Genomic DNA, 12,912 nt, shown 5'->3' with positions numbered 1-12,912 from the left:
AGGGGGTCAATTATTGGCTTCCTTGTACATTTTATAGAAAAAATTTAGGATAACTTTTTGAAGAGACCAATCTAGCAAACCCTTGTGCAAAGTTTCAAAAAATTTTAATAAGCGAATCTTGAATTATTCAATTAAATGTAATTGCAAAATTAGCAAATTTTCGGTTCAGGTAAAACCAAACGGGCCAAACGATCCTATATTCTTCGTCGAAATAAACCATTATTAAAGTACAATTTTATAATTTTTTTCTTAAATTTATACGATTATATTTACAGTTTAGTTACTCTAACAACGTTTTATTTTCGAGCAGGTAACAAAATTTAAAGAAACTTAATAATAGTGAAATACGCAAAGCAAGATGGTTATATATACATTCATATAGAAAATTCTTATTTGTTGTTCGAGAATCACCCTGCAAAGTCGGTAGTTTAGTTTGTAATAATTTAAGACACAGGCAGGTGTTAAGCCACTTGGATGCATATGGTATAATTTATTGTATTAGGTATTATATATTGATTTGAATTAAAATATGGCCCTGGATTTTTTATTGCGGCTTTTAAGACTTCCTTGTAGTCCTAAACCTCCAAGCACTCTCTAATCATACGGGCATTATACAAATAAGGGCATTATGCAACCATCCATTTGGTACCACATCATTTGATCTTCCTGAACAAACTTCTTCCAAGGCGGATCTAATTTGATTTTGAAATAAGTCCAAATAGGTTTCAGCTGTTAGGTTATAGTCCATAAAAAAGGGTCCAATGATATGGTGTCCGATAATTCCCACGAATACATTTGTTTTTTGGGGATATTGTGTCCGAGTATGAACAAAGCGATGTTTATTTTCTTGGCTCCAATACCGGCAATTCTGAACTTTTGGTTCATTGTTGAGGGTAAATGTACATTTATCGGTAAAACAAATATTTCTTAAAAAAATCCTATAATTATTTGCTCTTTCCTTCAATCATTTCAAAACAAAATTCCATTCTTCGCTCTTCATCTCCTTCCTGCAGCTCTTGATGTTTTTCGAATTTATACGAATATTTGTGTATTTTTAAAGTGCGCAATACCGTTGTATGATGTTTATTTACCTCTTGACCAAGAACCCTCGTACTAACCATCTTGTTTTCCTCCACACTCAGTAGAATATTAAGATTTCTGTTCTCTCTTTCTTCGGCTCTATTTTCGATATCCTGAGTTGAACATTTACAATTATTTATTACAGTACCTTTGGACTCGAACTTATTGACAATACGTTCAATAGTTGAAATGGACGGAATGGGCTTAGTGGGGAACTAAACTGAAAACATTTCAGATACTGCTCTAAAACTGTTTCCCGCATAATGCCACTTAATTATGGCTATTTTTTCGTCGATTGAATAATTCATACTTGTTTTCAAATATTGACTGTCACTGATTTATTAAAACTTTTTCCTCACGTCAGTTACAATATTCATTTTACTGGTCCCCGTTTGGTTTTACCTGAACCGAAAATTTGCTAATTTTGCAATTACATTTAATTGAATAATTCAAGATTCGCTTATTAAAATTTTTTGAAACTTTGCACAAGGGTTTGCTAGATTGGTCTCTTCAAAAAGTTATCCTACATTTTTTCTATAAAATGTACAGGGAAGCCAATAATTGACCCCATTAAAATTTACATGGGTTGTTACATTGTTGTTTACATATGTTCCGCTCGGCGACGCACCACCCGGTATATTGATTTGAATTAAAATATGGCCCTGGATTTTTTATTACGGCTTTTAAGAGTTTCTTATGTTCCTAAACCTCCAAGGACTTATTAAACAACTTTCGTACTTATTTAGCTTAATTTTTGTTAAACTTTAAAACGTTTAAGTCATTAAACTTTCAGCAAATTCAATAGTAACATTTTTCTTAGCTTTTAATCTAAAGAATTTCTTGAAATATAATCGTAGCGCCCTGTTTTAGCCAATGCGAAGCCCGTAAAACATTCAGTCAATATTTGGTCTGCATTTTACGGAAAATCGTCAGCTCGCCCGACCAGGACGACCACGTCGAGATCGTTTTGAAATTCTTACAAAAAGCTTCGAACTATCTGAGAACACCGTATGTAGTAAAGGTAGTTAAAAAATCATTATAGTTGTACCACGTGATTAAAAAAAAATATATGAAAATTTCAGACTCCCAGCGCTAAATTGGAGACGAAAGATCGAGCGGCCATCGTGGCTAAACAACTAAACGACTTTTTATACTTGTACAATCGGGAAACGGATCTGTTTGTGGACAAGTCCGATAAACCGAGTCAGATCCCGAAAGATTTGTATCAAGAGTTTTTGGACCACGCCAGGTAACTAACACTTAATTTTTAACCTTTAAAAAATTTCTTTGTGCAAAATTAGGGATTGCAGTCCTGGGGTCGTAATACTGAAAATCTCGGGATCGCTGTAAAAAGTAAGGAACCGAAATCTCGGGATGTTCAGTTTAATGCCGGAAAAAACAGGAATCACTATTTTAGTCTCAAAAAAAATTCCATAATCCCGGAATGAATTTAATTTGATACCAGAAATTTTAGAACGCCACCTCTGGAAAATGTGATAATACAAAATGACGTGAATCAAGATGACAAAAAAGAACGTAAATTATTTTTAGACTGTTAAACACGTTGGAGCAGCCTTTTTAAAATGCTGCAGCGTTGTTAGAAAATTTCATACGAAAAGATATGACTGAATTAAAAATGCCTTTCTTAACACTGAATGATCCTATATTTGATGTAATCAAACAGTTAGCTCTAATATTAGAACCAGTAAAGTTGTCTGTAGAAGCTTTATGTCGGAGAGACATGGACCTTTATGAAGCAGATATCGCAATCCAATTTATGATGGAAGGAATTTAAAAAGTACTTCGCCACATCATTTGCCATCAGGAAATTATTTAATTGTATCCTTCTATGGGTATTGACACAAGAACACAAAATAATTTTTTCGAGGATACTGGAAAAATAATTAAAGCTACGACCTTGCGGATGGTCTCGTTGAATTCGAAATGACGAAACTAAGCCAAAACCGTTGGAATTTTCCCGATAGCTCCCATAGAAGTCGAGATGTCGGCCTTCAAAGTTTGGGTTTTTTCATATTTCGGGTATACCCCCCCGTATCGATTTTTTTAAGAAATTTATTTTTTTTCGAATTTGAACTAACTATACCAGCGGATTGTTCTTATCAAGTAGATCACGAAAATACTGGGTTATAAGGGAATCAGAGCAGAACTAAGAAATCTAGTATTTTTTCGACCTTGTTTTTGAGGTCAAAAATGGGTATCAAAAACGCCAAATCTCGGCTATTATAAAAGCTACAACCTTGCGGATGGTCTCGTTAAATTCGAAATGGCGAAACTAAGACAAAACCGTTGGAATTTTCTCGATAGCTCCCATAGAAGCCGAGATGTCGGCCTTCAAAGTTTGGGTTTTTTTCATTTTCGGGTATAACGAAATACGGGTATAAAGAAATACGAGGGAGGTATCGATTTTTTTCAGAATTTTTTTTTTCGAACTAACTATACCAGCGGATTGTTCTTTGCACGGAAAACATGCTTATATTTCGATTAAGTCTAATGAAGGGAATAGATATGATTTCGGATATGCGTAAAAAGTGAAACTTTATAGTCCTTGGGTAGTGTGTAAAGCGAGTACTTTACGCACTAGTGCGTAAAAAAAACGTATTCTAAGTGATGTGGGGCGATACTACTATACAACAGAAGTAGAATAAAAGTATTTTAAAGAACTAAGATAGTTTTCGTGACTATGGGACGAGATCTTACCGCTACTGTATTTTTTTTTTGATGAAAAATATCTATGGTATATTTAAGAAGTAAACCCTGCAATTACAACGCAATTGGGACGCAGTATCCTATTTCTAAAATAGCTATTAATCTATATCAAAACGAAAAAAGTATCGTAAGCATTGTCAGACTTAAAATATAAAATACATTGACTGCAAGACAAATTTTATAAAAATATTACCTGAATGTTCAAAGACCATCACACTTCAGAATAATTCATTACATATATATTTTTTTAACACAAAATATATTTAAAACATTTAATGTATTAACTATTAATGTGTATCTATTACAGTTTAGAATCGCTATCATAGATCTGTTTTGAATCTTTTGAATTTTGTAATTCGGCAAATTGTATAGCAAAATTGAACAGAATTCTAAGTGTTATGAGGCTGTACTACTATACAGCAGAAGTTTTAGGTAGGATGTTAGATATCAACTTATTCTGTAATTGGATAACAAACCTGTTGGAAATAAATGCCTTCTTTATGGGATATAGGTCTGGCAATTACGGTGGCCACTTTAAAACATTAATGTTTTGCTTAGTAAACCAGTTTTACAATTTTAGCGATGTGTTTTGAGGCGCTGTCCATTATACTAATTCTGTAAATAGGACCTATTCCATGAGCCGAAAAGCAGCCCCATACCATGATATTGCCGCCACCCTATTTTACAGTAGTAGCAACGTACTTTGAGTCAAGTCTTTTTCTTGCAGGACGTCTTACAAATTGTCTTTTGCCATTTGAAAATATAAGAAATTTAGATTCATCAGAAAAAAAAAACATTTTTCTATTCGTGGGTGGTCCGGTTTTGATTAAACCTAGCAAATAACATTCTTGCGTCCCTATTTTTCTTAGATCAGAAGGGATTTTTAGCTGGTTTTCCCGCAGGTAATCCGAAATCCACTAAACCACGTTAAAAATCCTGGAAGACACCTTTACCAAAGTATATAGATTTCAACAAGTAGAATCACATCTTTGATGGCCTCAAAATGCCGCCTTTTTTTATAAGCGGTCGTAAATCACTTGTAAACTACGCCGGCACCCCTCACATGACAGGATACAAGTCCGTCCACAAAGTTCACATTAGAAATGCGTTTACGGGGGGCAATAAGGAAAGTATTATGTTTAATAATATTATTAGGTAAAATCAAGGTTTTTTTATTTTAAAATATTTTGATGAGTTTTGACGCTTATTCATTGTGACACTTTAAATAAACAACAAATAAAACGCTTAAATTTGAGTCAAAACCTTGAATGTTGTTAAGAAAACTAGAATCCCCTAAAAACCCTTTAATCTTAATAAAGGTGTACCTAATATAAAGGGTGTAAACCTAAATGTATACCTTAATTGCCGACTAGTTAAGCTGAATTTATACAGATAAATAGAATAAAATAAGGCCTTATTTGACATTTATGCATTTAAACAGCAAAATAAAATAAAATAAGAAATAAGGAATTACCAATCACATGCCAGGTATATTTCAAGAAATTGACCAACACAAATACCTGGTATGTAGGTAAATTTTATCTCTTTGTCTGTCAATGGGTTTTCTGACCAAAACGCCGTGCGTACTTCTGTACGTTTTCAAATGAAAATAAAATATTAGTTGCATTTTGGTCAACTTTTATTTTATTTTGCTGTATAAATGCCTTATGGGGGTTTGTGTAAATTGAACTCTTTTTTTATTTCTTATTTTATTCAATCCAGCATTATTATTCTCAATAATAAAAACGTAGGGTTGTACCGATTATCTTTATTTTTTTGATTGACCTGGTTACTTAAGAGGAATCATTTGGTTCAGACACTTAATTTAGACACCCTTTATTTAATCCTTTACTTGTTTGGGGATTTTCCCAAAATCCACTTTACCTACTATGTAGGTATGTAGGTACGTATTACCAAACAACTCAGTCGTGCCATGCACCTCGGTAATTATGAAATTCCAGAAGGAAATATCTCATTACTGGAACCGTCACAACTACTAGCCTTTATTAAAGCCATAGGATTGTACGAAGTAATTTGACTTGAGAATAACATCAAGCAGTAATTAGAAAGGGGCACACAATAGATCTTTTAGGTCGCAGTGAAACTTCACCCTTATTTTAATCTAATCTAATCTACCAAACAACTACTATTAATATAAATTATATTAAAGTAACAGTCCGTAAAACTAGCACTAAATGACAGAATATTAAATTCACCAAAACAAAAAATATTGGCACACTCGGTAAACGTCGAAAATAAACTGAACCGAGTCAACCCTATAACCACATTTCGTCGACGAACCGGTATAAATCCCCCGCATGCGGGGGATCGATAAACTCCGATAGGCGAGAGGGGCGGCGTCCGCAGGTGCGGATTAGTCGAAAAGGGTCGAGTGACTTGACTGTGTTAGACTGTGCCTTTACCAACTGCGGGTAAAATCTGAGTCGAACGCATTCCTGGATCATTTTTAGTAAGTCGTTTAATGCGCCTGTGCGAAAGTTTTTCGTGGTTTTTCTTGGTCGACCACCAGGCTTAAAAGTCGTAACACTCGTAACCCTACCTCGGATTCGGCAATTTTAAATAGTTTTTGATAACTTCTTTTCGAACTCCAAATGTAGCTCATATCGATACTTGCTTTTTTCCAGATAAATAGGCATCAATAAGTTTTTGTTTTAGGTTCAGCGAATAATGCACACCACGCGCGGCATATTTTAAATAAAAACATCACAACTGCGCAGTTTCTCATACAATACTAAAACCTAAAGTTTATTTTTAAGTTGCTCTAACTTTGTCGCAGTTGTTAAAACTTCATGATTCCTTTTTTATGTCGAATTTATATGCCAGTAAACAAACAACATTCGTGTCTGGCAAACAAACATGTTTTTATAAAACATTTTGTCAGGAATTGAATATACACAATTTATGCAATTATTTTAAAAGTTGCTTTAATTTTGTCTGATACTGTATAATAAGATCGAGACTTCCCTTTTTTTCGTTTTCTTGAAAATTGTTCTCTTTGAGCATAATGACCGAATTCTTTCAACTATTAATCTCTTAATAAATTTATAGGGAATGTGATCTGGAGGAGGTACTGATCCACCAGACGGCCCACGCGGTCACAAGCTACAACAGCAACTCGCCTGGATTCCAGGGTTTCCTGAAATGCATCCCGAACGTGCCGAAACAGTACGGCCTCAAACCACCCTACAAACAAAACAAATTAGTCAAGGGAACGAGCAGCTCATGAATGGTTTCTCCGATTTTTTCCTACACCATATTAAAGCGCTTATTGACTATCATGATACCAAATAAATGTTGTACATTTTTTTATCAATTAATTGCGGCACTAAAATGTTGCTTACGTGGGTGGGTGGAACGCGTGTGTGTGTTTTTCTTTTTAGTACAAGCAATATAAAATGTTTCTTCGAGCTGCCAAATCGCGTACAATTTGTCTCTCTCAATCTTTTTTCACACGATTTTAGTACAATTTAAACACGGCATTGTGATATGTAAATAGGAGGCTTCGAATTTGCTATTTTTTCTATATGGTTGTTAGCTTTAGGTGTTCGTCCACAAATTAGGATTAAATTTATGACTTTATTTATTTAAGGGGGGTAGTAGAAGTGACCTACTTTTTAAAGAAATTTATGTTGGTAAGTATTTTTGGAGCTTTAGCCCAATTCAACGTATTTTGTCATCGTCAACTTAGAATGAAAAGGGTACATCTGGATAATATCCAGATATAACATAAATTATACAACTCATAGAAAACTAGCAAACTTTTGTAGATTTTTTTCATGTAAAATTAATTATTATATTAGCTTCGATAAAACTTTATTAAATACTCAAACTTGCAAAGTATAAATAATAATAGAACCTTGTTAAGTTAATTTTTAGAAATATTTAATTATACATGGTTCAAACTGTTAGTTGACGCATTACATTAATTTTTATTTTTTACCAAGTAAACAGGACAAGATTAAGTTATCAATTGAAGAGCGGAAATTAGAAAGGGCTTAAGTGCCAAAAAAAGGTTTTGAGATAATAGAGAAAAACTAAATAAAAATCAAGAGAACTTTTTTAAGTAAAGCTTTATTAAGTATTATGCATTTAAACTGAAACGGAAGACCTACCTATTAACAAAAAATTGCAAACTAAACTTCTTACTACAAAATAAAAATGTTTAAACAAGTAAAATTAGGAAAAGACCTAAGTGCCATAACTGATTTTGAGTATAGAAATATTCATAAAATAGATTTTACTTCTTTTTTTTGTTCTAAATCATTGTCTTCAATCTGAAGTAGCTGTTTATAAAAACGTTGGTGTTCTGGATTTTGAAGATAAGGAATCATGCTTCGAAGAGATACCTTTTATTTTTCCGACACCTTACTTTCTGATGGCAGCTTCATTATATTAGCCTGTCTGAGTCCAGCTAAAGTTTTCCCTTTCTTTAAAACATTAACTTGCATCCTTTCTTCAAAATCAAAAAATGAAGTTTTTAGCTTAATAAGTGTAGGATTCGTAGCTTCGAACGTTATTACTATAGCTTTACTAATATTTAACTTGGTAGTGTTAATATACTCATCCGCCGCTTGATTTAGGTCCCAAAAGCCGCGTGGAGTCATGTCAACAACATTAAAAGGTGGAGCGTACCTTGCTGATTTTACTATTGCTTGGAGGTCTGAGGGTACAAATGCTTTAGATACTTTCTTCCGTTTTTCTACTAAAGCAAAATCTCTATCGCAGGGCATGAAACTATGGCCACTTACAAGAAATTTCTGTTCAATAGTGTGGAAAACACCATTGGCCACTAAAAAGATCAATGTAAACAATAAAATTCTATTCTTATTTTGGCCCCCGCAATTATCACACTATATTACCAAATGCTCCTTAAGGGTCAATCCACGGTTAACAATGGCTCCACGAGAAGCTACTCCCTCGTGCCACATACACATGTAGGCCTCATTTGTATCCCCAATATGAACTCCTAAGTTGTAGCAGGACAGCTGCAAAGGTAGAACATGTGTGTCAATGATGGAACAAACATGACCTGCTGTAGATCCATGGATAAACAACACTTTGTGCTTTCGGGATCTTGAGACTCTTGCTTTAATATCTCTCTTGCCCTTTCGGCCTTTCGATGATGGATTTCCAGCTGATCTTTTGCAGATTGACTTGACTTAATGTTGGCTTTAATTTGACACTCTAGTTTGTGACATGTGCTACACAATATCACATGTATCAACTCGTGGTCTGTGGAAACTTAGGTTGGGAAAATCCTTGATGAAAACAGATCTATAAAATTTGTATGTGACTGATGAATCTGGGTGTAATTGCGTAAAAGCTTTAAACAGTCTGTGGATATTTAAGTCAGGACTAAGGTATTCTTTTTCGGATTTGGCCCTTGAATAATGACCAACTTCCCTTGGTATCATGTTTATATGATTTTTTACCAGAAGACGATCAGCTTCAGAAAATTTTGGAGCAGCATGTCTGGTACGTTTATCATTATAACAGGTCTCACCCATTTTCTTCTTTTCAATGAGGACCCGTATTTTTTTATTGTTAACACCGAATGTTTTCTTACATACCCGTTCAAATTTTCCTTGGCCATTAGAAAGGGAGTAATATATTGTTGCTTGACGTCTGCTATTTTGCTCATCCTCATACGAACCATGTCGCCTTCTTTGAACATCACAAACACTTAAGCCCCATTAGAAAAGTGCTTTGTGTTTTCATATTTTGTGCATGGTACTTTTCAAAAAGAGAACGTCTTCTTTCGTGGGTAACACCTTTGCAGCTGAACTTGCAACATTTGCATGTAATCTACAAAAAATAAACAAAGTTATAACCGGAAAAGAAAACAGTAGCTATTTTCGCGGAGATCATCCCGAACCGGTTCTGAACACTAAGGCCTACTCTACAAATACATTCACAAACCAACATCAACACACATACTAATTCCTGCCTTAGCGTTGAGAACCGGTTCGGAATAATCTCCGCGAAAATAGCTAATAAGTTTGTATTCCATACCTGCTGTCCTGGATAGTTTTTTTTAGGTACTATCTTCTTTTTATAAGTTTTGTATGACTTTCCACTCGTTTTTAAACGACTCTGTTCACTTCTAAATGAACCACTGCCTTTACTTCTCCTTTTTCTTTGGGTTTCTTCCATTATAATGTATTTCAAATCAAGAAAATATCACACACAACGTACACGTGCAAATGTCTAGACATAACTAAGGTAATAAATATATGGGACTTAAGACCTTTCTAAGGAAAATGCTTGCGCGCATAAAACTATCGACATTTACGAGGGACTCTTATAAAGGTAAAAATGTAATTTTGGCACTTAGAACCTTTCATAGGACATAAAGCATGGCACATAGAACGTTTCTATGTAACAAAACTGAATTTCGGAAAAAAAGGCACTTAGGCCCTTTCTAATTTCCACTCTTCAATTGTTAAAACATAGCCAATCAAATATGAGTTTCATATCATTATTCATAGTCTCTTGTATGACAGTTATGTTGTTACCGGTTATATGGATTGCAGTGTCTGCAGTTACCTCAATTTTAGTATGTTTTAATACACCAACAAGATCATTTATGTACAACAAAAACAATAAAGCGCACAACGCTGCGGTCAAATCCATATTTTACAGGCATATAATCAGAAATGTTTTATATTTAACACATTATCACTAAGACCCATTATTTTTGGTTTATCTAATAGTATGTCTCTATTAACTGTTTCGAATGCATTTTTCAAATTTAAAAACACAGCCAAAACAAATTTACTGTGATTAACAGCCTCTAAAACATGGCTGATTGCGCACCAAAATTCTGTTTTTAAGACAAACATCCTCTATCACCTAATGCTGAATATAGAGCTGTCTACGAATAGTTGCTAACTCTTAAGGTTAAGGTTCAGCTCTATATTCAGAACAGCTTTGGATATTTCGCACCTTAGTAACCGGTACCACTGTAGATGCTTTCCAAGACTCCGGAAATCGATCTTTTTAAACTAAAGGTTTCATAATTTCAAGTATTGGATTTCCCACAATACTAAATGCACATCTAAAACTCTTGGTGGAGATGCCACTGCATAACTTTACCATTTATTGATTTGTTTTTTTAGTAACATTTCGATCATCGCAACCAAAATAATATTTAAAACTTAAAAATGGTTCAAGAAGTATTCCTTACGGTATAGTAACTTTTTACTACTAAAATTTTTTTTTCTAAATAATTTATAAGAAACAGTTTTACGAAGAGTCCGTGGAAAATGGTTGAATTACTCTCGTAAAAATTAAGTTTTTGGGTAAAGAATATGTAGGGATTGCTAAATTTATATTATATAAGGGCCGAGTATAATTCACATGTTTCGACTGGATAACTAAAGAATACTTTTTATGCATCAACCAAATAGTCTCCAATTTAAATACAGAAGGAACAGTGAAAATTTTCTGGATAATAAAGTGAGGTTTGCAAGACCCATAATACTCGTATTTAAGAAGACCTAAATGTCTTAGACCTATTGCCAAAAACAAATCCCGTAGCATGACTGAGGTTCTACCAATGAAAAATAGGCTTTTTTCATCTGAGGATGGTTGTATCTTTATTAAGCCAAAGAACAGTAGTATCATCGGCAAAAGATGGTAAGTCATTTAGATAGATTATAAATAGTAACCTGCGGCCCCCACCTGCTGTAACAATTATCTGATTCAGAACCAGCTGAACGAAACCTTTGACACCTGTTAGGCAAAAGTGGCTTTAACCATTTCAAGATCAGGCCTCCTTACATTTCTATGATGAAAAACAGCATGACTTGTATTCTTGGTACATTGAAAATAAAATTGAGCCTTATTTAAGATATATTTTTTGTAAGACTACATTCATCCTATTTTTAAGCAGCTTTTTCATAATTTTAGAGAGTGAAGAAAGCAGAAATATAGGGCTGAAATTAGCAAGAGTATTCTCTCATTACTTAAAAAACGGGAATTACTATAGCTTGCTTTAACAGAGCCGGAAAGTCACCGTCCAGAAGAAGCAATAATGGATTCAGCTAATGATAGTAGATCTGGTGGAGGCAAATTTGATAGAACTTTTATTGTTAGTTTTGGTTTATACTTCTATACTTCAAGGTTTCCATGATTTCTTCAGCTGTGTTAGGTATAAAGTAAAAAAACTCACCAGACACACCATTATCAAATTATAGGGATCAGCTAAAGTAGACGGAATGTTCTGAGTCAGCTGAGAGGCAATTGAAGAATGAAATGAGTTTATTGTATTGGCACCTTAGAGCGTCTTAGCAATTTGAGTCAAGCATTTTAGATTTCGTAACACCTCGTAAAGAATTAACATTACTCTTGTTTACTTAAATTTATTATTACAAAAATTAATAAGTTTATGCCAAAATTATATTAAAGGTTGATTATTATCACACAAAGTTTTCTATTTAATTTTGGAGCAAGACTGAGGGAATGCCTTAAAATTTCTTTTAAGGAATATACGATCACCTTAGCAGTTATAGATGCTTTCATAATAAAATCAAAATGACAATAAATTGCCTCATAATCTGACAAATCGTAATTATATTAAAATGTAACGTAAAAAAACAAGCCCAAGCCATACGAAGCTAACAAATATTTAAGTGATCTTTGGTTTTTATCTGCGTAATTAATATTAAAATCACCCTTAGAATTACAGTTGAACGAGGTGGTGAGGAACTTAAGACTATTTCTAATTCAAAAAAAGATGAATATACGTATCCCATGCCTGCTTATCCATGATAGAGTGTATCCTTGTTTCTTTTTTGATATTATTTATTCTAAGAAATTATTTAATTTTCTTTACTGCCTTGTTATATCTTTTTCGGTTTCGATTATCACTAGTCCATCCCGTGTTTTTCCTATAGTTTTGATTATATTCTTTAAAGATAACAGCATAAATGCGTCTTGGTAGATCCTTTTCTTTTTTTGAGCCTGGTAGTTGGATTGGATTTATGTAAATGACTACTTGTTGTGGTGATTCGTCAAAATTATCCCCACCATTTTAAGAAAATATTCTATAGTTGATCAGTTAATTCGATGCAGAGTCACTTA

At 33.7% G+C, this 12,912-nt stretch overlaps 1 protein-coding gene across 5 annotated transcripts in view; it reads left to right on the top strand.

Moving 5' to 3' along the window:
- LOC126747423 (tubulin polyglutamylase TTLL5) overlaps nucleotides 1–7,145 on the top strand; it is a 48,068-nt gene extending 40,923 nt beyond the window's left edge. For 4 of the 5 annotated variants that reach the window (XM_050456061.1, XM_050456042.1, XM_050456053.1 and 1 more), the window contains 3 exons: nucleotides 1,951–2,101; nucleotides 2,163–2,329; nucleotides 6,877–7,145. In XM_050456061.1, coding sequence (XP_050312018.1) covers nucleotides 1,951–2,101; nucleotides 2,163–2,329; nucleotides 6,877–7,054 — 496 coding nt within the window. In that variant the 3' untranslated portion in view covers nucleotides 7,055–7,145. Of the gene's footprint in view, nucleotides 1–1,937; nucleotides 2,102–2,162; nucleotides 2,330–6,876 lie in introns of those variants that run through there. The other variant, XM_050456081.1, reaches the window with a different exon arrangement.
- The last annotated feature ends 5,767 nt before the right edge of the window (nucleotides 7,146–12,912 follow it).

Source organism: Anthonomus grandis, chromosome 2 (assembly GCF_022605725.1).
Source record: "Anthonomus grandis grandis chromosome 2, icAntGran1.3, whole genome shotgun sequence".
In the NCBI taxonomy this organism is placed as follows: Eukaryota; Metazoa; Arthropoda; class Insecta; order Coleoptera; family Curculionidae; genus Anthonomus; species Anthonomus grandis.
The sequence above is the reverse complement of the archived record's forward strand: the minus strand, read 5'-3'. Positions and strand labels throughout refer to the sequence as shown.